Consider the following 22145-nt stretch of genomic DNA (forward strand, 5'->3'; position numbering starts at 1 on the left):
CTGTACTCACCTGGTGAGGCTCCTGGCTGTGCTTGCAGGATTTGAGCTCTGGCTCTTGGGTCCCGCCTATCTGGTGGAACTTGCGGGATAGTACCAGTGGAGTGCAGTGGTGCTATTGGCACTTTTGGGGGACACTGTATTACCATCAGTGGTCTGTGCTTGTTACACGACCTACTTGCGAGCATAAGCCTTCTTGCTGGTTCGTCCGTGGATTTCCGGGGCGCACTGGCCTGTTTTCGTATGGCAGTTCCGGCCCGTCCTGGTTGTGGGGGTATGTGGGCCGGTAGACTGCTCCTAGCAGCTGCCTGGTGGGCCATCCTCTGGCCGGTCTGGCCTAGCCTTGGACCGGGCTTCAGGTGTAAAAGAGCTCCCAGTACCTCATCCAGCAGGTATCGAGCGGGGTTTCTCCGCCGTCGGTCGCCTGGTGCAGGTTTCTGGGCCTGCAAGGTTTTTGTAGTGTCTCCGTTGGCCCTGTCTGGGGTCTGCCTGCTCCGTTCTCTGCCTTTGCAGAGGGGAGTTGCTATTTACAAGTTGCTGCTGCTGCTGCACGTGTGCATTGGTACCGTGTTTCACGGTGGCGTGTCCTTGTTCCTGTGTCCGGTTGTGGAGTGGCACTTTGCTGCCGTTTTGTGCCTGGGGATTGCGTGCGGTTTTTGTCCCTGCTCTGATTGTCCACCCCTGGTTGTTCTCCTGGGGTTTTTTGTGCTTCTGCTCTTTCTTCCTGCCTCCTCTGCAGCAGGGATGTTCTGCGTGTCTTCTTAGGCGTTGGTCAGCCTGTGTCCTGTGATGTGCTTATTTGTCTCGGTCTATTGCAGTTGTTCGTACCCCTTGGTTCGGGTCCTGTTCTGGCGGCGACCCTTCCGCCTTCTTTGGTTTTCCTGCCCTGCCGGTTGTTTTTTTTTTTTTTTTGGGGGGGGGTTCTTGCGATGTCTCGCGTCGGACCCGTCGTTTCTGAACTCCTGGCGGGCTTGCATGCTTTGGGGAGTTTTTCTGTTCGGCAGACGTTCCATCTCCTTGTGCCGCCTGGGTTTCGGTGGTCGCGCCCGAGATCTTCTCGCGGCTCCGCCTTTTTCCTGGGCTCGGGGGGGCCTTGTCAGGGCTGCTTAAGTTCTGCCTTGTGGTCTTGCCTCCGGTTGGTGGTCGGGTGGCTTCGTGGTAGGTGTCCCACCTGCGTGCTTCTCTTGGCGGCAGTATGGGGTATTTTGGCGGTCCTTCCTTTTCCTGTCCCTTCTTAGGTGGTTACTCTTGTTGGCTTGGTTTACTCTCGGCTTGGTTTTCTAGTGGGGGTTGGGGGCCGTCGTCTTGCCACATACTGTCGCCTCTTTTCGTGCGGCGCAGGCGGAGCCGCTTCAGCTTGCTTTCGGTCTTGGTGTTGCTTCTGCACCGTTAGTCAGCTGTCTTGTGCGTCGTTTCACCTCCGGCCTGTTCGTGCGCCGCTTGCACCATCCTGGTCTCTGGTCAGCGTGCTCTGTCTTCTCCTCGGTTGGTAGTGCCCCTTCGGTTCCGGTGTGTTTTTTCGTCGGCTCTTTCCTTTGGGCCTTTGCCTCTGGGGGTCGGTTCGCTGAGTTTTCTTGCTCCTTCGGTTTTAGCGTTTTGGTTGTTTGATGGCAGCAGTCTCCATCTTTTCTGGCGCGGGGTGGGGCTGCTGCATTCTGGAGGGGTCCAGGGTTTGTTGGTGCTTCGTTGGTCGGGCCGGGGGTGTCGTTTGTGTGTTCAGTGGCGGCCCTCCGCTGTTGTTTGCGTGCCACGGCGTTTGGGTCCGGAGCGCGTTTTGCGTTGATCCGGTTCTGTTCTTCCCGGTTCGCGGGTGATGGTGTCCCAGGTGGTCAGCCATGTTCTTGCGGCTAAGCTGCCTGTGTTCTTCCCTCATGCTCGTGGCTTCGCTGCTCTCGCTGCCATCTGGGCGACGTGGCCTTGCAGTCTTTCGGGCATGGATTTTTGGTGTTCGTGCAGGGGCCTTGCTGCTCGTGGTTCTCGTGTTGTTCCCAGGATTTTCGGGGCTGTGGCGCCTTGGGTTGGCATTTGCTGCCAGTTGTCTCGCCTCCTTGGGGGGTGCGTGGTGTCCGCCTCCCGGTTTTGTCCCTTTGACCTTCCTCTGTGGGTAGTTAGCTCCGGGGAGCCGACGGGGCTCCCCCCAGAAAACCAGCGTTGAATGTAATGAAACGCCATTTTCTGGGTGAGACCCGGAGGCTCCCCGGCAACCCTCCCTCCCTCCGGTCGGCGTTTTTCGCGTGTTTTGACATCCAGCCTCAGAACTGGTGGGTGGATAGCCGGCGTGGGAGGTCTGGGGCTCCCCCTTCCCCCTCCTGGGGAGGGGGGAGCTGCGCAGACAGCGGCGCGGTGACGTATGACGTCATACTAGTTTCCTTGTTTTCTGTTGAAGAGTTCTATCCACTAGTTCGGCTTAGGTAGCAATTTTCACCAGAATAGGGGTTTGTTTTGGAATGCTTACCTTTCTGGATGCTTGACCCGGTCGATGGCAGACATAGAATGCTTCCAACCACACCGGGGTTTCTATAGGCCATTGCTCCCCTTGCCTCTCTGAGGGGGCCAGGTTCTGGCTCGTGGTCCCCGGTAGGCCCTAGAACTCCATACACATGACTGATGCCAAAGTCTGACATTAGCATATCAGCCGGTAAAGCTCCGGGGAGCCTCCGGGTCTCACCCAGAAAATGGCGTTTCATTACATTCAACACTGGTTTTTTCCGTGCTCAAGGGACACAAATTAACATGTTTAGAAGACGAAAAAAAATTTTTGAATTTTTTTTTTCTTGCGCACAGGGGTGTAAATGTCCCAAGGACCCCTGAGCAGTGTAAGGGTTAAAAGCTGTAAAGTGTACACAAAAATTTCCAACACCCTCATGTTTACTTTTTCTTGAATATTCAATGAGTTCCTCAATTTGTTCCAATCTTTTCTGATATCCGACACCTCTAGGCAGAGCCTCACCCACATCGTCCGAGTCATCATCAGAGTCATTTCCAAGAACACTTTGAGCAACCTGTTCTTCAGTTAACAATTCATAACCAGGATCGTAATAATTTTCTAACCATTCATTGATATCATTCACTTGTACACCCTGACCAGCTTGGAGCAACATTGTTCGGATTGTTTCTTCAAACCCTTCAAAATCATTGGCTTCACTTTCAAAACCTTTGAATTCACTATCAGATACTGCTGCTTCACATTTAGGTCTCTCTGTTAAGTTTCTTCCATGAATTTGTTAGTGTGGTTTCTTTCACTTTATTCCAAAGCCTAGCCCAGTGGAATATTGCTTCCCTAATTGTGTATTTTTCTGGGGGGAGCCCCGTCAGCTCCCCGGAGCTTTACCAGGCTGATATGCTAATGTCAGACTTTGGCATCAGTCATGTGTATGGAGTTCTAGGGCCTACCGGGGACCACGGCCAGAACCTGGCCCCCTCAGAGAGGCAAGGGGAGCAATGGCCTATAGAAACCCCCGTGTGGTAGGAAGCATTCTATGTCTGCCATCGACCGGGTCAAGCATCCAGAAAGGTAAGCATTCCAAAACAAACCCCTATTCTGGTGAAAATTGCTACCTAAATCCGAACTAGTGGATAAAACTCCTCAACAGAAAACAAGGAAACTAGTATGACGTCATACGTCACCGCGCCGCTGTCTGCACAGCTACCCCCTCCCCGGGAGGGGGAAGGGGGAGCCCCAGACCTCCTATGCCGGCTATCCACCCATCAGTTCTTCGGCTGATTGCTATAGGCACCAGTTATGTGCTCCGGCTCCAGTGGCTGTTTCAGCACTACCTAGAGTGTGGTGTCTGTTTTTTAGGTGGTGCGTGAGCCGGGAGTGATTCTCCAGTACTCGGGCTGCATGCGCCTAGGGTTCCCTTCCTTAGGTGCCCTGTAAGCACTGCCCTTGGGGCTTGGGGCCACCTTCCACAAGTTCCTTGGGTCCTGCCCCTGCTTGGCCGTTTTCTGCTTGGTTTTCGGCCGCTCTTTGTGTGCTCGGGTGTTCTGTCTCCCTTGTCCGCCTTAGAGTAAGGGGCAGTTTTTGCACTGGTGGGGCGCAGGGTACTGTGCAGCTTGTCTTTACCAATCATAGCTGCCGGCTCTGTTCCGCTTGGGTACGCTGTCCTCTTGCGGGGTTTTCTTTTTCTTTTTGTTTATCTACCTGTTGGGGGGTCTGCCTTCGTTCTTGCCCCTTGTGTCCCTTGTGTTCTGAGTATTTTCTGGTGGTACCCCCTGCGAGGTCCCCGTGAGTGTACACGTCCCGGGGGTTCAGCTCTTAGAAAGTTGTTTGGTAGCTTTGGGTGCCAGTTAGCAGTACCCTGCCTGGGATTACCTGAGCGCGAGTCCTCTTATAGTAAACGCTCAGGACCCTGGGAAACCCCTGGGGGCGCACGGGTCCGATGGATGTGACCCCAGAGTCCCCCCCTCGCTTCCAGCGAGTTTGAGGGTTGCTCTCACCCTTTGTCTCTGGGTGACTCTCTGTTTTACCTCCGTCTGCTGCCTGTGGGGTCGGTGCCACCTTCGACCCGGAGTCCTGCGAGTTTGGTTGCTCGTTGTGGCTAGGTTACCCAGTTGTGCTGACTAAGCGGGTGCGGGCAGCAGGGGCGTTGCACTTGAGCCTTGGTGGTGGCAACGTTCTCGTGGTTTACTCCCCGGGAGCCCCGGGGCTGCCCCGTTTTGGTTTGTTTTGGGACTTGGGGGTGTTGGTTGCTTCGGTTCCATCCACGCCCCCTTGTCTTTTCCCTGGATCACCCTTCCTGCCTGCATCTGGTTCCTTACCGTCTGTAGGTTCGGGGCGGGGTTTTGATGGTGTTGAGACTCGGGCAGTCTCGGGGAATTCCCCTTCCGGGGTAGTGACGGGGGCATTTGAGCCTGTTCCTCCAGCCGTGTTGTATGAGTCTGCCAGTGGGCTCCCTTCCTTAGTGTTTTCACAGCTGCCCCGGTTTTCTGGTACGGCCGGGGCTTTGGGGGAACGGCTCCGCCCCGGGGCCTGTCGTGTAGGTTCCCGGGGCTGGGGAGGGGCTGACTTGGGGAGCCTTGGCTCCATTGGACCCCGTGTGGGTTTTTATCCCCCTCTAGGCGGGGCTTGTGGTTACGCGGAGTGGGGTCTTTCCTCCCCACTCGCCGTACGTGCTGTTGAGCGTTGTCCCCTCCCCGGGCTCGGTTCCTTGGCCTTTGAGTCGGTTGATTCCGTCCTGTGGGTGGATGTTTCTTCCCACCCTTTTTTGGGACGGTGTTTTCGTCATGTTTCCCCATTGATGGGGTTCTATGTGACTTCTGATCTCGGGTGCGCCTGCGCCTTTGTGTGCTTTCGGGACTAGTGTTAGCTTCTGTGTTCTCGAGGGTTCAGGAAGGTTTTTCGCTACTTCCCGCATTATTGGAACGTCTGTCGGCTCCTCGTCCTTGTCGCCGGTTTGGGCTACTTGTGGCCCGGTTGGGCTACTTGCGGCCCGGTTGGGCTACTTGCGGCCCGGTTGGGCTACTTGTGCCCCGGTTGAGCTACTTGTGGGCCAGTTGGGCTACTTGTAGCCCTGTTGGGATACTTGTCGCCCTATTGGGCTACTTGTTGCTTTGTTGGGCTGCTTGTGGCCCGGTTGGGTTCCTTTTTGGGCTCTCTTTGCTTCGTTGGCCGGTTTTATTGTTCCTGCTTCCTCTTTTGGTTACTTTTCTAGTGCAGTAGTCCTGGTTGGCGCCTTCCTGCAGAGAGGGTTGTGCGGTTCAGCCAGCTCTTCTCCCTGGCTGTGGTATGTGCCCCTTCGCTCCGGGGGTGTCCTGGTTCCCAGTTGTGGGGAGGACACCGCGGTTTTCCCTGTGTCATGGGTGTGGGCCACCTCCTTCGCCTCTCCCTGCTCTCCTGCGGGTCCGGCCGGGTCCGTCTCTGGCGTCTTCACCTGGCGGTGCTCCCAGGTTCTTCTGGGCACGGTTGAGTCGTGTCAAGTTCGTGCCTCCGTTCGCCAGGTGAGTTTCTGCGGTCTGGCGTCTTTTGGCCGGGCGCTGCATGCGGTGTTGTTTATATACCTGTCTTTATTTAGGTATATATTTGTACGACTGAGACCGTTCGCACACCAGTGACTGTCCCTTTTTCGACCCTTCCTGTCCCCCTCATGTGCATGTCCAACCCATGCTAGTCATTCAGGGGACCCACCTTTTTTCATGTTGTGAGGTGTGGGGGTTGTGGTGTTGGTTCTGTACTCACCTGGTAAGGCTCCTGGCTGTGCTTGCAGGGTTTGAGCTCTGGCTCTTGGGTCCCGCCTATCTGGTAGAACTTGCGGGATGGTACTAGTGAAGTGCAGTGGTTCTATAGGCACTATTGGGAACACTGTATTACCATCAGAGGTCTGTGGTTGTTACATGACCTACTTGCGAGCATAAGCCTTTTTGCTGGTTTGTCCGTGGACTTCCAGGGCGCACTAGCCTGTTTTCGTATAGCAGTTCCGGCCCATCCTGGTTGTGGGGGTATGTGGGCCGGCGGGCCGCTCCAAGCAGCTGCCTGGTGGGCCACCCTCTGGCCGGTCTAGCCTGGCCTCGGGCCGGGCTTGGGGTGTAAATGAGCTCCCAGTACCCCATCCAGCAGGTATCGAGCGGGGTTTCTCCGCCGTCGGTCGCCTGGTGCAGGTTTCTGGGCCTGCTGGGTTTTGTCGTGTCTCCGTTGGCCTTGTCTGGGTTCTGCCTGCTCCGTTCTCTGCCTTTGCAGAAGGGAGTTGCTATTTACATGTTGCATGTTGCGGTGGTGCCTGTTGCTGCTGCTGCACGTGTGCATTGGTACCGTGTTTCACGGTGGCGTGTCCTTGTTCCTGTGTCCGGTTGTGGTGTGGCACTTTGCTGCTGTTTTGTGCCTGGGGTTGCATATGGGGGTTTGCGTGTTGTTTTTCGTGGTCTTCGGGTACCTGGTTTGGGCCTCTCATGTGCGTGGGGGTTTTCTGTCCCTGCCTGATTGTCCACCCCTGGTTGTTTTCCTGCGGTTTTTGTGCTTCTGCTCTTTCTTCCTACCTCCTCTGCAGCAGGGGTGTTCTGCGTGTGTTCCTGGGCTTCTTGGGCATTTTTCAGCCTGTGTCCTGTGGTGTGCTTCTTTGTCTCGGTCTATTGCAGTTGTTCGTACCCCTTGGTTCGGGTACTGTTCTGGCGGCAACCCTTTCGCCTTCTTTGGTTTCCTAGCTTGCCCTGCCAGTTTTTTTTTTTTTGGGATCTTGCGATGTCTCGTGTCGGACAAGTCGTTTCTGAACTCCTGGCGGGCTTGCATGCTTTGGGGAGTTTTTCTGTTCGGCAGACGTTCCATCTCCTTGTGCTGCCTGGTTTTCGGTGGTCGCGCCCGAGATCTTCCCGCGGCTCCGCCTTTTCCTGGGCTCGGCGGGGCCTTGTCGGGGCTGCTTATGTTCTGCCTCACGGTCTCGACTCCGGTTGGTGGTCGGGTGGCTTCGTGGTAGGTGTCCCACCTGCGTGCTTCTCTTGGCGGCAGTATGGGGTATTTTGGCGGTCCTTCCTTTTCCTGTCCCTTCTTTGGTGGTTACTCTTGTTAGCTTGGTTTACTCTCGGCTTGGTTTTCTGGTGGGGGTTGGGGGCCGTCGTCTTGCCACATACTGTCGCCTCTTTTTCGTGCGGCGCTGGTGGAGCTGCTTCGGCTTGCTTTTGGTCTTGGTGTTGCTTCTGCACCGTTAGTAAGCTGTCTCGTGCGTCGTTTCATCTCCGGTCTGTTCGTGCTCCGCTTGCACCATCCTGGTCTCTGGTCAGCGAGCTCTGTCTTCTCCTCGGTTGGTAGTGCCCCTTCGTTTCCGGTGTGCTTTTTCGTCGGCTCTTTCCTTTTGGCCTTTGCCTCTGGGGGTCGGGTCACTGAGTTTTCTTGCTCCTTCGGTTTTAGCGTTTTGGTTGTTCAGTGGCAGCAGTCTCCATCTTTTCTGGCGCGGGGTGGGGCTGCTGTGTTCTGGAGGGGTCCAGGGTTTGTTGGTGCTTCGTTGGTCGGGCCGGAGGTGTGTCGTGTTTTGTGTTCGGTAGTGGCCCTCTGCTGTTGTTTGCGTGCCATAGCGTGTGGGTCCGGAGCGTGTTTTGCGTTGATCCGGTTCTGTTCCTCCCGGTTCGCGGGTAATGGTGTTCCAGGTGGTCAGCCGTGTTCTTGCGACTAAGCTGCTTGTGTTCTTCCCTCATGCCCGTGGCGTTCGTGGCTTTGCTGCTCTCGCTGCCGTCTGGGCAACGTGTCCTTGCGGTCTTTCGGGCATGGATTTTTGGTGTTCGTGCGGGGGGCCTTTCTGCTCGTTGTTCTCATGTTGTTCCCGGGACTTTTCGGGGCTGTGGCGCCTTGGGTTGGCGTTTGCTGCCGGTAGTCCCGCTTCCGTGGGGGGTGCGTGGTGTCCGCCTCCCGGTTCTGTCCCTTTGACCTTCCTCTGTGGGTAGTTAGCTCCGGGGAGCCAACAGGGCTCCCCCCAGAAAACCAGCGTTGAATGTAATGAAATGCCATTTTCTGGGTGAGACTCGGAGGCTCCCCGGCAACCCTCCCTCCCTCCCTCCGGTCGGCGGTATTTCGCGTGTTTTGACATCCAGCCTCAGAACTGATGGGTGGATAGCCGGCGTGGGAGGTCTGGGGCTCCCCCTTCCCCTGCGCAGACAGCGGCGCGGTGACGTATGACGTCATACTAGTTTCCTTGTTTTCTGTTGAGGAGTTCTATCCACTAGTTCGGCTTTAGGTAGCAATTTTCACCAGAATAGGGGTTTGTTTTGGAATGCTTACCTTTCTGGATGCTTGACCCGGTCGATGGCAGACATAGAATGCTTCCTACCACACGGGGGTTTCTATAGGCCATTGCTCCCCTTGCCTCTCTGAGGGGGGCCAGGTTCTGGCCGTGGTCCCCGGTAGGCCCTAGAACTCCATATACATGACTGATGCCAAAGTCTGACATTAGCATATCAGCCTGGTAAAACTCCGGGGAGCCTCCGGGTCTCACCCAGAAAATTGCGTTTCATTACATTCAACGCTGTTTTTTTTAGATTTTTTAGTGTTCTTTGAGCCATTGTATCCTTTCCTGTCAATTCATCTTCCTTGCTAGGTAAAACAACTAAAACATCTTCAAGCATTGCTGTTTGGTACATACGTTTAGCAGCAAGGATAACACCTTGGTCCATGGGCTGGATCAAGGATGTCGTGTTTAGTGGAAGTGCCATGCATTTTATTCTGCCATCCCTTGAAATTAACTTGCTAATAGAATGAACAGGGGCATTTTCTAGCAGCAACAATGCCTTAACCTCGCTGGCCTTTATTCCACACTTGTTGATCTGGAATTCTCTAACTTCTTTGCAAAAGTGGTTTTCAAACCAGTCCGTAAATATTGTTTGATTAAACCATGATTTCTTTGAACTAATATATTACGGGTAGTGGCTACATTATATTTTTTAAGGCTCAAGGATTTTTAGACTTGTCTACCACGGCACATTTTGTCCTGTGAGAGGCATCAGCATTAGCACAGAGCAAGACTGAGAGTCGTTTCTTGCTTATCTTTCGTCCAGCAATATTTTCGTGCATCATACTGGTTAAGGATGTACTTGGTACAGCTCGCCACATAAACCCTGTCCTGTCAGCATTATATACTTGATATCTGCTTAAATTATTACTGACAATATACTCATTTAATTTAGCCTTGAATGAATCAACATTAGTGGGATCAGCACTTGACACCTCAACAGAAATTTTTTGTGTTTGAAATGTTATGCCAAGCCTTAAATCTTCCAACCCACCCATCACTTGCATTAAAATCTTTTATACCTTATTGAATGGCAAGTTTACTTGCTGCAACTTTAATTCAAATCGTCTTGCCATGCCAATTGTGCGGTGCTGAATAAATCACTTATACACTGCAGCATCCAATTGTGGATACTGACCAGACTTTACTGTTTTTCTCGAACATGCAGCACCAGAAGTAGCACACTCTGTTGTGCTCTCATATTTTAATAGAGTATCCTTCTGTTTCTTGATGTCACTTACTGTACTTTTCCCGATGTTAAACTCTGCTGCTGCTCGTGCATGAGAATATTCTTTATCGAGTTTCTTAATTAACTCCAGCTTTTGTGCAACCATCAGGCGCTTTGTTTGGGTAACTTTTGGCATTTTGTAAATAGAAATGAAGATCACAATTAACAGTAATGTCCTTCAAAATTTAAGCTAGCTGCACGAGTTCACAGTAAACAATGGGGACACATGGCCTGGCGAAGTACATTCTAGGTCCGTAGGGAAAAAAATACCTAGTGCCTATACTATAAAAGGTATTTAATAAGAAAACAAAGAATTTTGCTTAATAACAATTGTTTCAAAATATTTTGTTAATAATAATTTAGATTTTTCTTCATAAAACTGTATCATTTTAAAAGAAAGTTAAGATGTAATATGATTCTGGGTGATCGAGGTCGGTGGCCTGGTCGCCATGTGAGGGGGACGTCAATCAAAACAAACCCAATTCCGACCATCAGTAATATCGACAGCCAGACCGGTATATGAGGCTCCAGATACCGGTCTCCCAAACCGGTCATTATTACCGGCAGATCGGTATAAAAGAGGCCGTTAAATTGAGTGGATACTGTAAAAAGAGAGGGTGGTACAAAAGGATTAAGAATGGGGAAGTCAGTTTAGAACAGGAATTCGTACAACTGGTTAGAAATGTTAAAAAAAGAGATAAGGAAAGCAAAAAGAAACTGAAGTTTGCATAGCAGAGCAAGCGAAGACAAATCCTAAAGGTTTTTTTCAGTTATATCCAACAAAGATTAGGGAAAGGATAGGTCCATTAAAAACTGAGACAGGTCAAATAACGGATAATGACGAAGAGATGAGTTGTATTTTTAATAAATATTTTATATCTGTATTTACTAAAGAGGAACTTAACAATATACCTTCAGTCGAACAAGTTTATGGGTGGGACGAGGACAGGTTGACTAGTTTAGCAGTTACCAGGGAGGATGTAATTAAACAAATAGTAAAACTCAAACCAAACAAATGCCCAGGGCCGGATGAAGTGTTTGCCAGGGTGCTTAAAGAATGCAAAGAGGAGCTTTGCGAGCCACTGTCTACCATATTTAATAAATCAGTAGAGTCAGGCAGAGTGCTCGAGTCTTGGAAGGTTGCTAATGTGGTACCAATTTTTAAGAAAGGAGATAGATCACTTACGTCAAACTATCAGCCAATTAGCCTAACGTCTATTGTGGGAAAGTTACTTGAATCGATAATTGCAAATACAATTCGTCTTCAAGAAGAACATAAATTAATAAATGAGTCGCAACATGGTTTTACAAATGGCCGTTCATGTTTAACAAATTTGCTATCTTCTTTAAAATCCTTGAAGGGGTTTATTAATGGGGTATTAATTAATTAATTAATTTAAAGTATCAACACAAGACAACGCGAAACAATGGGTATAAATTGGATAAGTTTAGATTTAGGAAAGACTTGAGTAAATACTGGTTCGGTAACAGGGCTGTTGATTTGTGGAACCAATTACCGCGTAACGTGGTGGAGGTGGGGTCCCTCGATTGTTTCAAGCGCGGGTTAGACATGTATATGAGTGGGATTGGGTGGTTATAAATAGGAGCTGCCTCGTATGGGCCAATAGGCCTTCTGCAGTTACCTTTGTTCTTATGTTCTTATGAAGGGCATAACAGGCTGAAGGGGCACCATATTCTGAAGGGCATCACAAGCTGAAGGGCATCACAGGCTGAAGGGGATATGGCATGGTCGTGTGGCTCCAGCTCTGGACTCGTGTTGTGCTGTCCTCTGTTTCAGTACTGCTCTTACGGTGGCGTGTGAGCTGGGAGAAATATTCACAGGTACTCGGGCTGCATGTGCTTAGGGTCACCTTCCCCGAGTGCCCTGTAAGTACCGCCCTAGGGGCTTGGGGTTCTCTTCCACAAGTCACCCTGGGTCTACCTCTGTTGGTCTTTTGCTGCGATTGTCTTTTTTTTTTTCTTTTGCGATTGACTGCCCTGAGTGTTTTGGGGGGTTTCCACCCTTGTTCGCCTTGGGGTAAGTGGTAGTTTTTGCACTGGTATGGTGTTACGGCCCTATTGGGTCGCAACTGGGGTTCTTCTCTGATGTTATTAGAGTTTGGGTATCCGGCCCCAAGTTAGTAGTGACTTTCGAGGGGTGGGTTCCGTAACGCAAGTAAATTAAAGGGGAAGGGATACAAATGCACTAAATTTAAATATATATATATTCCACCACCATAAATAAATATCTCACAGTCACTCGCTGGGTCTATAACTACACTTATGTACAATAACTTGTCTTCCTCCGAAGACTCAGACGGTGCTCACGATGAGTAGCCCTGGTTCTCTTCTTTGTGGCCCATGATGAATCCTTCGATTCTCTAGGCGAATCTACCCTGGCCACAGGCCAGCCAAATCACAGTCCCACTGGGTGCACCGTCGTGGAGGCCTTCAACCACAAATCCAGCCTGTAGCTGGCAGATTCCAATCAGCTCCGCTGCGTAGGCCACTCCACGACCGATACTAGGGTTGCGAGCCCTAGGCAGGAGCCTCGTGTGATTCCACAGATCACTCTCCTCACCACAGTGGCTAGTCTCTTTCACCAGTCAACCCCCGGGTATGACGATTCCTCAACTCTGCCATGTCACTGGCAGGCTAACACTCTCAGCAGTGTTCGTCTGGGAGCAACTCACAGCTTCTGCAGCAAACACGTGGAGAGACTTTGGCTGCCTTGGGTAGACTGCCCCATCGTCCAATACAGCAGTCCCAGGTCGACTCTGTAATCAGACACGTCATTAGTACTGGAACTAGGGAACCTCACTTAAGGCTTAGACACAAACGTTCACCTATCCACTCCATAGATGGCGTTGCTGTCTAAGCGCCACCTCACCAGAGGTCAGCAGCGGCTATGTTACGAGCTGTTTAAGACGGGAAACCAGCCCTTGTGGCCGGTATATCCTGTCCTCACTAGATGGCTTCGTCCATTTGGAGGGGGTTTCGGGAGCTGACTCACAGATGGCGTTGTCGTCACTGCTCCGTGCTACGACGCTGGACTCGGGTTCGTAACATATGGGCACGGGGATACTGCACAGCTAGTTTTCATCTATAACAGCGACCGGCTCTGTTCCCTCTGGGTACACTTTTCTTTTTCTTTTTTCCTGGTGGGGGGGGGGTCTGCCTTGGTGTTTCTCCCCCTTTATACTAGGGTTGCTTTTGTTTGGTGATACCCCCTGCCTCGCCATCATGAGTGGACATGTCCCGGGGGTTCAGCATTAGCAGTGTTGATTGGTAGCTTGAGCGCTGGTTAGCAGTACCCTGCCTGGGATTACCCTAAGCAGACCCAGTCTAGGGGGGCCCTGGGAAACTCCACGGGGGCACTCAGGTCCAATGGATACGACTCCTGAGTCCCCTCTCGCCATGTGCGAGTTTGAGGGGTTGCTCTGTCCCCTTGTCTCAGGGCGACGCTCATTGTTTTTACCTCTGTCATGCTACCTGTTGGGTCGGTGACCCATTCGACCCTGAGTCCTGTGAGCTTGTTGCTTGTTTGTGACTCAATTCACCCAACCTGATGATGACATTATTTGGGTGCAGGTGGCTCGCATTTTGCAGGATAGGTTTAGGTTGTTGCAACATGCTAGGTTAGTTGCTTACCCCCGGATGCCCCGAGGCTGCCCCGTTTTGCTTATAGAGACCCAGACTTCGGGGTGTTGGTCGCTTTGGCCTTGGTTCTGACCGCGCCCCCTCGTTTTTCTCTTGCTGTTGTTCATTCGGTCCCCCCAACCCCCTCCCTGCTTCCGGCTCCTAAGCGTCTGAAGGCTTCCAGGTCGGGGCAGGGTTAAGAGGTTTCCGAGACTCGGGCAGTTTCGGGGGTTGCCCTTTCCGGGGTGGCTACTGAGGCATTTGAGTCTGTTCCTCCAGCCGTAGCTCCAGGGTCTGAGCAGTGGGCCCACTCTCTTCCTGCTATTCCGACCACCCTGGATTTTTCTTGTGAGGCCAGGGCTTTGGAGGATGACCCACCCCCTGGGGCCTGACATGGAGATTCTTGGGGTTGGGGAGGAGCTGACTTGGGGGCCTTGGCCCCATTGGACCCTGCCTGGGTTTTCCGACCCTCCAAACAGGGCTTACTGTTACAAAGAGTGGATTTTTCCATTACCCCCCCCCCCCTCTGCCATACGAGTTGGATTTAGGTTCGGCTTCTCCCTGGGTTTGGTTCCGTGTCCCTGCTGGTCCTTCGGTCCCGTCCTTCCGGAGGTTTTTGGCTTCCCGCGTCTCGCCTTTTTAGTGAGTATAATTGAACAGACTTGTTGCTAGTCAAGAAAGTAAATGAGATATATGTCAAGTTTTGTGAAATATATGATAAAGGCACAAAAAAATTTATACCAAAGCAGAGATGCAGAACCAGGAAACAAGATAGGTTCAATAGAAATAGCGAGAGGGCCAGAGACAAAAAGTCACAAAAATGGAATCAATATAGGAAGAGGCCAAACCCCCAAACATATCAGCAATACAAAGATGCGAGAAACAACTACACAGCAGTGAGGAGAGAGGCAGAAAGAAATTTTGAAAAGGGATTGCGGACAAATGTAAAACAGAACCAGGTCTATTCTATAAATTCTTAAACAATAAAATGCAGGTAAAAGATAATATTCAGAGGTTGAAAATGGGAAACAGATTCACGGAAAATTAAAAATAAATGTGTGAAACATTAAACGAAAAGTTCCAAAGTGTGTTTGTGCAAAATGAAATTTCAGGCAACCAGACACAATACAAATTCCAGAGAAAAACATAAGAGCACATTGAGGTGTCTAGAGACGAAGTGGAAAAAATGCTCAAGGAACTAAGTAAGAACAAAGCAGTTGGTCCAGATGGAGTTTCACCATGGGTTCTGAGAGAATGTGCATCTGAGCTCATCATTCCACTTCAACAAATTTTTCAGGCATCCCTGTGTACAGGAGTCATAGTAGATGTCTGGTAAAAGGCTAACATAGTTCCAATCTACAAAAGTGGCAGCAGGGAAGACCCCCTCAATTATAGACCTGTATCATTGATAAGTGTAAGAGTTAAAATATTGGAAAAAATAATTAAAAATTAATGGGTAGAACATCTGGAGAAAAACTATATAATATCAGACAAACAGTATGGTTTTCGATCTGGAAAATCCTGTGTAATAAATTTACTCAGTTTCTATGATTGAGCCACAGAGATTTTACAGGAAAGAGATGGTTGGGTTGACTGCATATGTCTAACCTAAAAAAAGGCTTTCGATAGAGTTCCACATAAGAGGTTGTTCTGGAAACTGGAACATATAGGAGGGGGTAAGCTTCTAACATGGCTGAAAAATTTCTAACTGATAGAAAATTGAGGGCAGTAATGAGAGGCACTGTATCGGACTGGAGGAATGTCTCAAGTAGAGTACCACAGGGTTCAGTTCTTGCACCGGTAATGTTCATTGTCTACATAAATGATCTACCAGATGGAATACAGAATTATATGAACATGTTTGCTGATGATGCTAAGATAATAGGAAAGATAAGAAACTTAGATGATTGTCATGCCCTCCAAGAAGACCTGGACCAAATAAGTATATGGAGCACCACTTGGCAAATGGAATTTAATGTGAATAAATGCCATGTTATGGAATGTGGAATAGGAGAACATAGACCCCACACAACCTATAAATTATGTGAGAAATCTTTATTGAATTCTGATAAAGAAAGAGATCTAGGGGTGGTTCTTGATAAAAAAAACTATCACCTGAGGACCACATTAAGAAAATTGTGCGAGGATCCTATGCTACACATTTCTAACTTCAGAATTGCTTTTAAATACATGGATGGAGAAATACTAAAGAAATTGTTCACGACTTTTGTTAGATCAAAGCTGAAATATGCAGCGGTTGTATGGTGCCCATATCTTAAGAAGCACATCAACAAACTGGAAAAGGTGCAACGACATGCCACTAAGTGGCTCCCAGAACTGAAGGATAAGAGCTACGAGGAGAGATTAGAGGCATTAAATATGCAAAAACTAGAAGATAGAAGAAAAAGAGGTGATATGATCATTACGTACAAAATAGTACAAGGAATCGATAAAATAAGAACAAGAGGTCATAGATTTAAACTAACGAAACAAAGCTGCCGGAGAAATATAGGAAAATTCACTTTTGTAAACAGAGTGGTAGATGGTTGGAATAAGTTAGGTGAGAAGGTGGTGGAGGCCAAAACCGTCGGCAATTTCAAAGCGTTATATGACAGAGAGTGCTGGGAAGACAGGACACCATGTGTAGCTCTCATCCTGTAACTACACTTAGGTAATCACTTAACTACAGTATCTTTGATCTCACTCCATCTATGTTGGTGTATGCAATTTTCAGGAACATGTTCCCCCTCTCCTTATTCATTACTACCCCTTTCTCTAGTGATTTTGTATGTTTGCCTTTTTGTACCATTTTACTAGTCTGCCTACCCCCTATCACTTTGTAGAAAAAATAATTGATTTCTTCATTCCTGCTCTCATTTAGATGTTTTGCCTTGGTTCAGTTTTAGCTTCTCTGTCTTCTTTTGAAAGATCTTGTCTTAACACTTTCGCGCATCCGAGAAGACCGTGGTTGTCACCAATATTATTAATCACACCGCGGGCGTGACCCTCTCGGGAGTCACGAGAAAAAATATTTGTATAAAATCCATTTATTATCCGATCAACTTGGGAATAGTTTACAAATGTTTGCCATGAAATTTACGTTTTTTCTAATAGCCGAACAGCTTATTAAAGAGAACGGCGTGGCAGTGAATCATCGTGGTAAAACAATTGTATTATTGACACGACGAGTATAATCGACGTAGTTTTTATATATGTTGCCGGTCGAACGCATCCTTATGTGACCATTAATACTTATGTTCTTATAGAACATTCTATTGCGAACACATTGGTACAAAAATGAAATACATACATCGAAAAATAATGTCAGGACAGTGAATTGAATATACACTTTTCAAAGCGAGTTTCGCCGATATGCCGCCGCGGGTAACACTTCGGCCACTTCCCACACTGTTTTGCGTGGGCTACGACATTGAATCTATATTTATAAGCATATGTCCGTGTAGAGAATTTTATTGCGATTCCAATGATACCACAATTAGCAATGTAGGACAACTGTAGGCTTCGCAACCATTAAGAGAGTGGAAACATTTTGTTGCTGTTTGGCGCTCTCGGCGAGTGATCTGAATAGTTTTTTATTTGGTGTTGATAGTCCTTATGCTTTGGCGGCATTTTATAGGTATGTTCTTATAGACAATTTTATTGCGAACACAGTGATACCAAATTTAAATACGTGCGCCTTCAATTATTGTTAGGACAGTCAAAAGAGTGTACACTTTTTCGGTCTTACCGCGTAGGCGCGCGAACCGCCGAAAGCACATAGGGTATGATTTTTTTCTGAACGCCGAGAGCGCGAAAGTGTTAATCCTTGGTTTGCAAAGGGCAATTTGGCCTTTGTCACCCACAGGCACATAACAAAAAAAAAAAAATCTTAACCCCTCAACTGCACGGTTTCTAAATATGGCCCCCCCCCCCCCAGTGTGCAGGAAATAAATTCTCAGGAAATTTTTTTTTGTGTTTTTGAAAGTGTCGAAATCCCTTTCCTGAGTATGGATGTTAACAAAATGTCGAAATTGTACTTTGACTGCTACACTTTTCCTCTCCTGGGGAGGGGAAAGCTGCGCAGACATGCGGCGCGGCTCATGTGTCGTCATGCTCGTTTGCTCATTTTCATTTGGGGAGTTCTGTCCACTCCTTTGCCTATTTTCATCATTTCCACCAGAATAGGGGTTTGTTCTGGGGTGCTTACCACTTTGAGTGCCTGTCCTGATCGATGGCAGATACAGAATGCTCCACAATCACGTGTGCATTTCCATAGGCCTTTGCTACTTGTGCCTCTCTGAGGGGGTCCAGGTTTTGACTCGTGGTCCCTGGTAGGCCTAGAACTCCACCCACATCGACTGATGCCAAAGTTAGGAATACAGTATCCTTATCATCCTGGATAGCTCTGGGGGGAGCCTCTCAGGAGCCTCCGGGACTCAGCCAGAAAATGGCTTTTCATTACATTCAACACTGGTTTTTGGGTGCCGTCTCTTGGTGGTGGCAACATGAATAAATTTACATATAAAAATTGTCATAGTGCCACTCAAATTCAGAATTCAAATGTTTATTTAGGTAAAGTACATACATACAAGGGGTGATACAAATATTGATGAAATTATAGATAGAGCTAGTACATACAATGCCTAAAGCCACTATTACGCAAAGCGTTTTGGGCAGGAAAAACACTTAAGACTAAAACTTAATACTAATTGAGATTAAAGTATACAATGTGTTAAGAAAAAAAAGGGGGGGGCGGAACATGGCAGAAAAACAGCAAAAATACAATTTGGTCGACAAACAGCATTGTTTAAAAATATGACATTATAGGGGGTAATGTAGGTTAGAACTGCTCCCTGTGCCTTGGAAGGGGGCCAGGTTCTGGCTCGTGGTCCCCATTAGATCAATGAGAACTCCATGACTGATTGCACATTATAAACTGGCACTATATCAGTATAGTAGCTGCACCGGGGCTCGGTCATAAAATGGCATTTCATTATGTTCTGGTTAACCCTTAAAGTGCGCATCACTTCATATGAAGTGTAAATCGTTTTACCAGTCAACTGCGCTTCACTTCATATGAAGTGTATGGGTACCGCGCACGATTTGAATGGCCCGCGGTGTAGCTGGGGGTCCCATACGCTGCCCAGGGGCTCTAGTAAACAGCGGCCATTTTGAAAAAAAATCCAGCTCACGCTCCGATGGCATGGGAGGCCTCAGTTTAGCGAGAGTCACCATGGCGAGCGCACGGTCAAACGCCTCACAAGCACGCATCACTTAGTCCCTCACCCCAGAGCAAATAGCCCACGAATTATTCTCTGAAGGTGAAGAAAGTGTGTTTGACGATTCAGACAACGATGAGGATTATACACAGTTGTCGGGAGATAGTAGCAGCAGCAGTGAAAGTGAGAATGACCGCCATGCCATGGCGAGGCCTATACGCTCTCCCATGCCTCCTCGCCCATTTTCTACCCCAATTCTACCACGACCTCACAGTTCCTGTGGATATTTTCTGTTTGAGGGTGACGAGTCAGAGGGAGGTGACTCCTTTTCTGGGTTTAGTGACTCAGATCAAAGTTTTATTGAGCCTGTGGCTGGTACCAGTGGTGTAACTGGGCGAGAAATTGTCGCGTCAGCAGCATCTCGCCCAGCCAAACGCCACCGCATGGCACCACATGAGGGACCAAGACCCTCGTGTTCACGTGCATCCACCTCACGTGCACGTAGCCGCCGTGCTTCTCACAGACGGTATTCAGCTCCTGGTCGCCGGTATGCATCGCTTCCTCGCCGTCTTTCCTCTGCATCTCGCAGGACGCCTGGTGTACTTGAGTGGAGTGATGGTGACGACTTTATTCCTAATATTCCTCACTTTGACGATAAAGATGTAGGGATTACAAACCTTTTCCCTAATCAAGGTGAGGACATGGCTGAGATGGAATATTTTACAGCATTCTATGATGAACCACTCATGGAATACATTGTACACCAAACGAACCTGCATGCTGCTTACCTGATTGAGAGGGAAATCACAGAATTTTCACGACTGCAGCGTTGGAAAAATACCACAGTGGCAGAAATGTATGTGTTTTTGGCACTCTGTTTGTTGATGAAGCACTGTCACAAACATGCAATAAATGACTATTGGAGCAAGGACAAGACAATACCAACACCTTTATTCGGGAAATATATGTCACGAGACAGGTTTCAGATACTCCTCAGGTGTCTACATTTTGGAAGTGTTCAGGACCGAACACCTGATGATAGACTGTGGCGAGTGAGGCACTACATGAACGATGTTATTGGAAAATTCAGAGATTTTTACGTACCAGCACAGAAGCTGGTGGTTGATGAATCTCTCCTACTTTTCAAGGGACGTGTTCCATTCAAACAGTACATTCCCTCAAAACGAAACCGATTTGGCCTGAAATTTTTTGTTCTTTGTGATTGTGAGACAGGATACGTGTTACACATGATTCTGTACTCGGCTAGTGATGTAGACATTCCCGGTAACGACGAACATGGATTCTCGGGGAGTGTAGTGAAGACCATCATGGCTCCGTGGATGAACAAGGGACACATTTTATACACAGATAATTACTATACAAGTCCCTTGCTAGCTCGGTTCTTGCTAGAAAATAGAACCGGATTGGTTGGTACAGTAAAGCCACAACGAAGGGAAATGCCTGTGTTTGACAACGACATTGCAGTTGGTGAGTGTCAGAGAAGGAAAAGTGATAACATTCTGTCAGTTCGGTGGAAAGACAAAAGAGAGGTGAACTTGTTGACAACAATTCATGATGGAACAATGGTGAACAGTGGGAAAGTGAGCCATAAAACAAACGCACCACTATATAAGCCAGACTGTGTTTTAGACTATAATATCAACATGCGGTTGATTGATAAATCAGACATGATGATTGGCACTGCAGAGTGTGTGCGGAAGACATGTAGGTGGACGAAAAAAGTGTTCTTCCATCTTGTGGACATGAGCATGCTGAACTGTTTCAACATGTACCTTGTGAGAACTGGACGTAAGCCCACTTTCCGTGACTTTGTATTTGATGCTGCAATACAGTTATTAGGAAAGTTTGCAAAAGATGTCCCAGGTATTCAGCGGCCCATCATAAACCCACTGTTGCAGCATGCTGGTACTCCACGCCTCGCTCACACTGAAGGCTTCCTAGCACACAAACTTAAGTATTTGCCACCTGGTGTGAAGCGTGCAATAGCCCAACGTGATTGCTTGGTGTGTAAAACAACGACACGTAGAGACAAGAAACGGAAGCTTGTGCAAACATGGTGTGAAACGTGTGGTATCCCATTATGTGCTGTCGACTGCTTCAATGACTACCACAGTCTAGAAATCTTCTAAGTGTGCTTCAAAGTGTGTATAGCGTGTGCGAGTGTGTAAATATGTAAACATATAAGCAGAACATATAATATAATAGACTGTAATGACATATTATATTGCCGTAATTGAAAACATTTGTGTGCGCCTGTGTATACTCAAATATGCAACAATTATTGATACAAAATATGTTCAAACAATATTTGAAACACAATTAGTGAAAAAAAATTAGATAAAATGCGCTTAGACATTGTAAATAAATAGCGCGAAAATATATTTGTGGCAACTCTGGCTGTTTGAGGACCGCGCGCAACATCTCCCGGGCGTGTACTGCATGAGCGACCATGCAGATTGTGACGTCATCGCAGAGCTTCTCGGCTCTATTGTAACAAAAGTAAGTACAATAGAATTTTTTTTTTATTTTTCCCGTGATCAGTGAACAGAACTTAACAGATTAGCAAAAAAAAAAAATTTTTTTTTTTTTCAAAATGACATGCGCCTGTGTGGATAGCAGGATATTAGACCCTGAGCATATTAAGGGTTAATATAGACTTGAAGGAAGATGGATTTGTACTTACGTAATGTACTTCAGGGTTATTTATGAAAATATTTCATAACTCTACACACTTGGTAAGGTGAGCAACAAAACTTCATTTATATGCATTAGTGGATGTAGGCTTTTTTAGGGGGAGGGGGAGGGGTAGCCTGGAGACTTGCAGGATGAATTGAATCCCTTATGGAACGAATCGGCCTTGCCCTGTATAGTTTTTTCAAGTGAGGACACTGTATAACAAATATTCTTAATTGATATTCATTTTATCTTGTTGATAGCCTATTCTTTACTGCACTGTGTATCTATTTTCAACAGAGTATCGTGCTTTTCTGTCTGCTGCTTACCGTTGTGATGAAGTGTGGAACCAACGTCTGCAACATCCTCTTATCACTTGCATAAATGTCGGTAAGTTCTTTTATGTTTTAATTGATTTACAAAATTTAAAATGTATTTTTTTTTAATGTAATGACCGTAACTTAATTGAATCAGCTTAAAATTGACAAAGTTAAGTAGTTAGCAGCACACTTTCATATTCCAGTGGCAAGCATGGGTTATCAATTAATTTTACCCTTTAACTGGTCTAGTCGTCCTGAAGTAATTGGCTAGTAAAAGCAATTTGGGCCACCCTGTAAAATTTTCTTGTCTCGCTAATTCTATGGGGACATAGTTGACACT

At 48.0% G+C, this 22145-nt stretch overlaps 1 protein-coding gene across 1 annotated transcript in view; it reads left to right on the forward strand.

The window, feature by feature from the left end:
* The window catches only part of LOC123771429 (small ribosomal subunit protein mS27), a 190125-nt gene that overhangs the window by 7641 nt on the left and 160339 nt on the right, over positions 1-22145 (forward strand). The window contains exon 2 of the mRNA XM_045763934.2: positions 21786-21875. Within this exon, the coding sequence (XP_045619890.2) occupies positions 21786-21875 (90 nt within the window). The remainder of the gene's footprint in view (positions 1-21785; positions 21876-22145) is intronic.

This window comes from Procambarus clarkii, chromosome 76, assembly GCF_040958095.1.
Source record: "Procambarus clarkii isolate CNS0578487 chromosome 76, FALCON_Pclarkii_2.0, whole genome shotgun sequence".
In the NCBI taxonomy this organism is placed as follows: domain Eukaryota; kingdom Metazoa; phylum Arthropoda; class Malacostraca; order Decapoda; family Cambaridae; genus Procambarus; species Procambarus clarkii.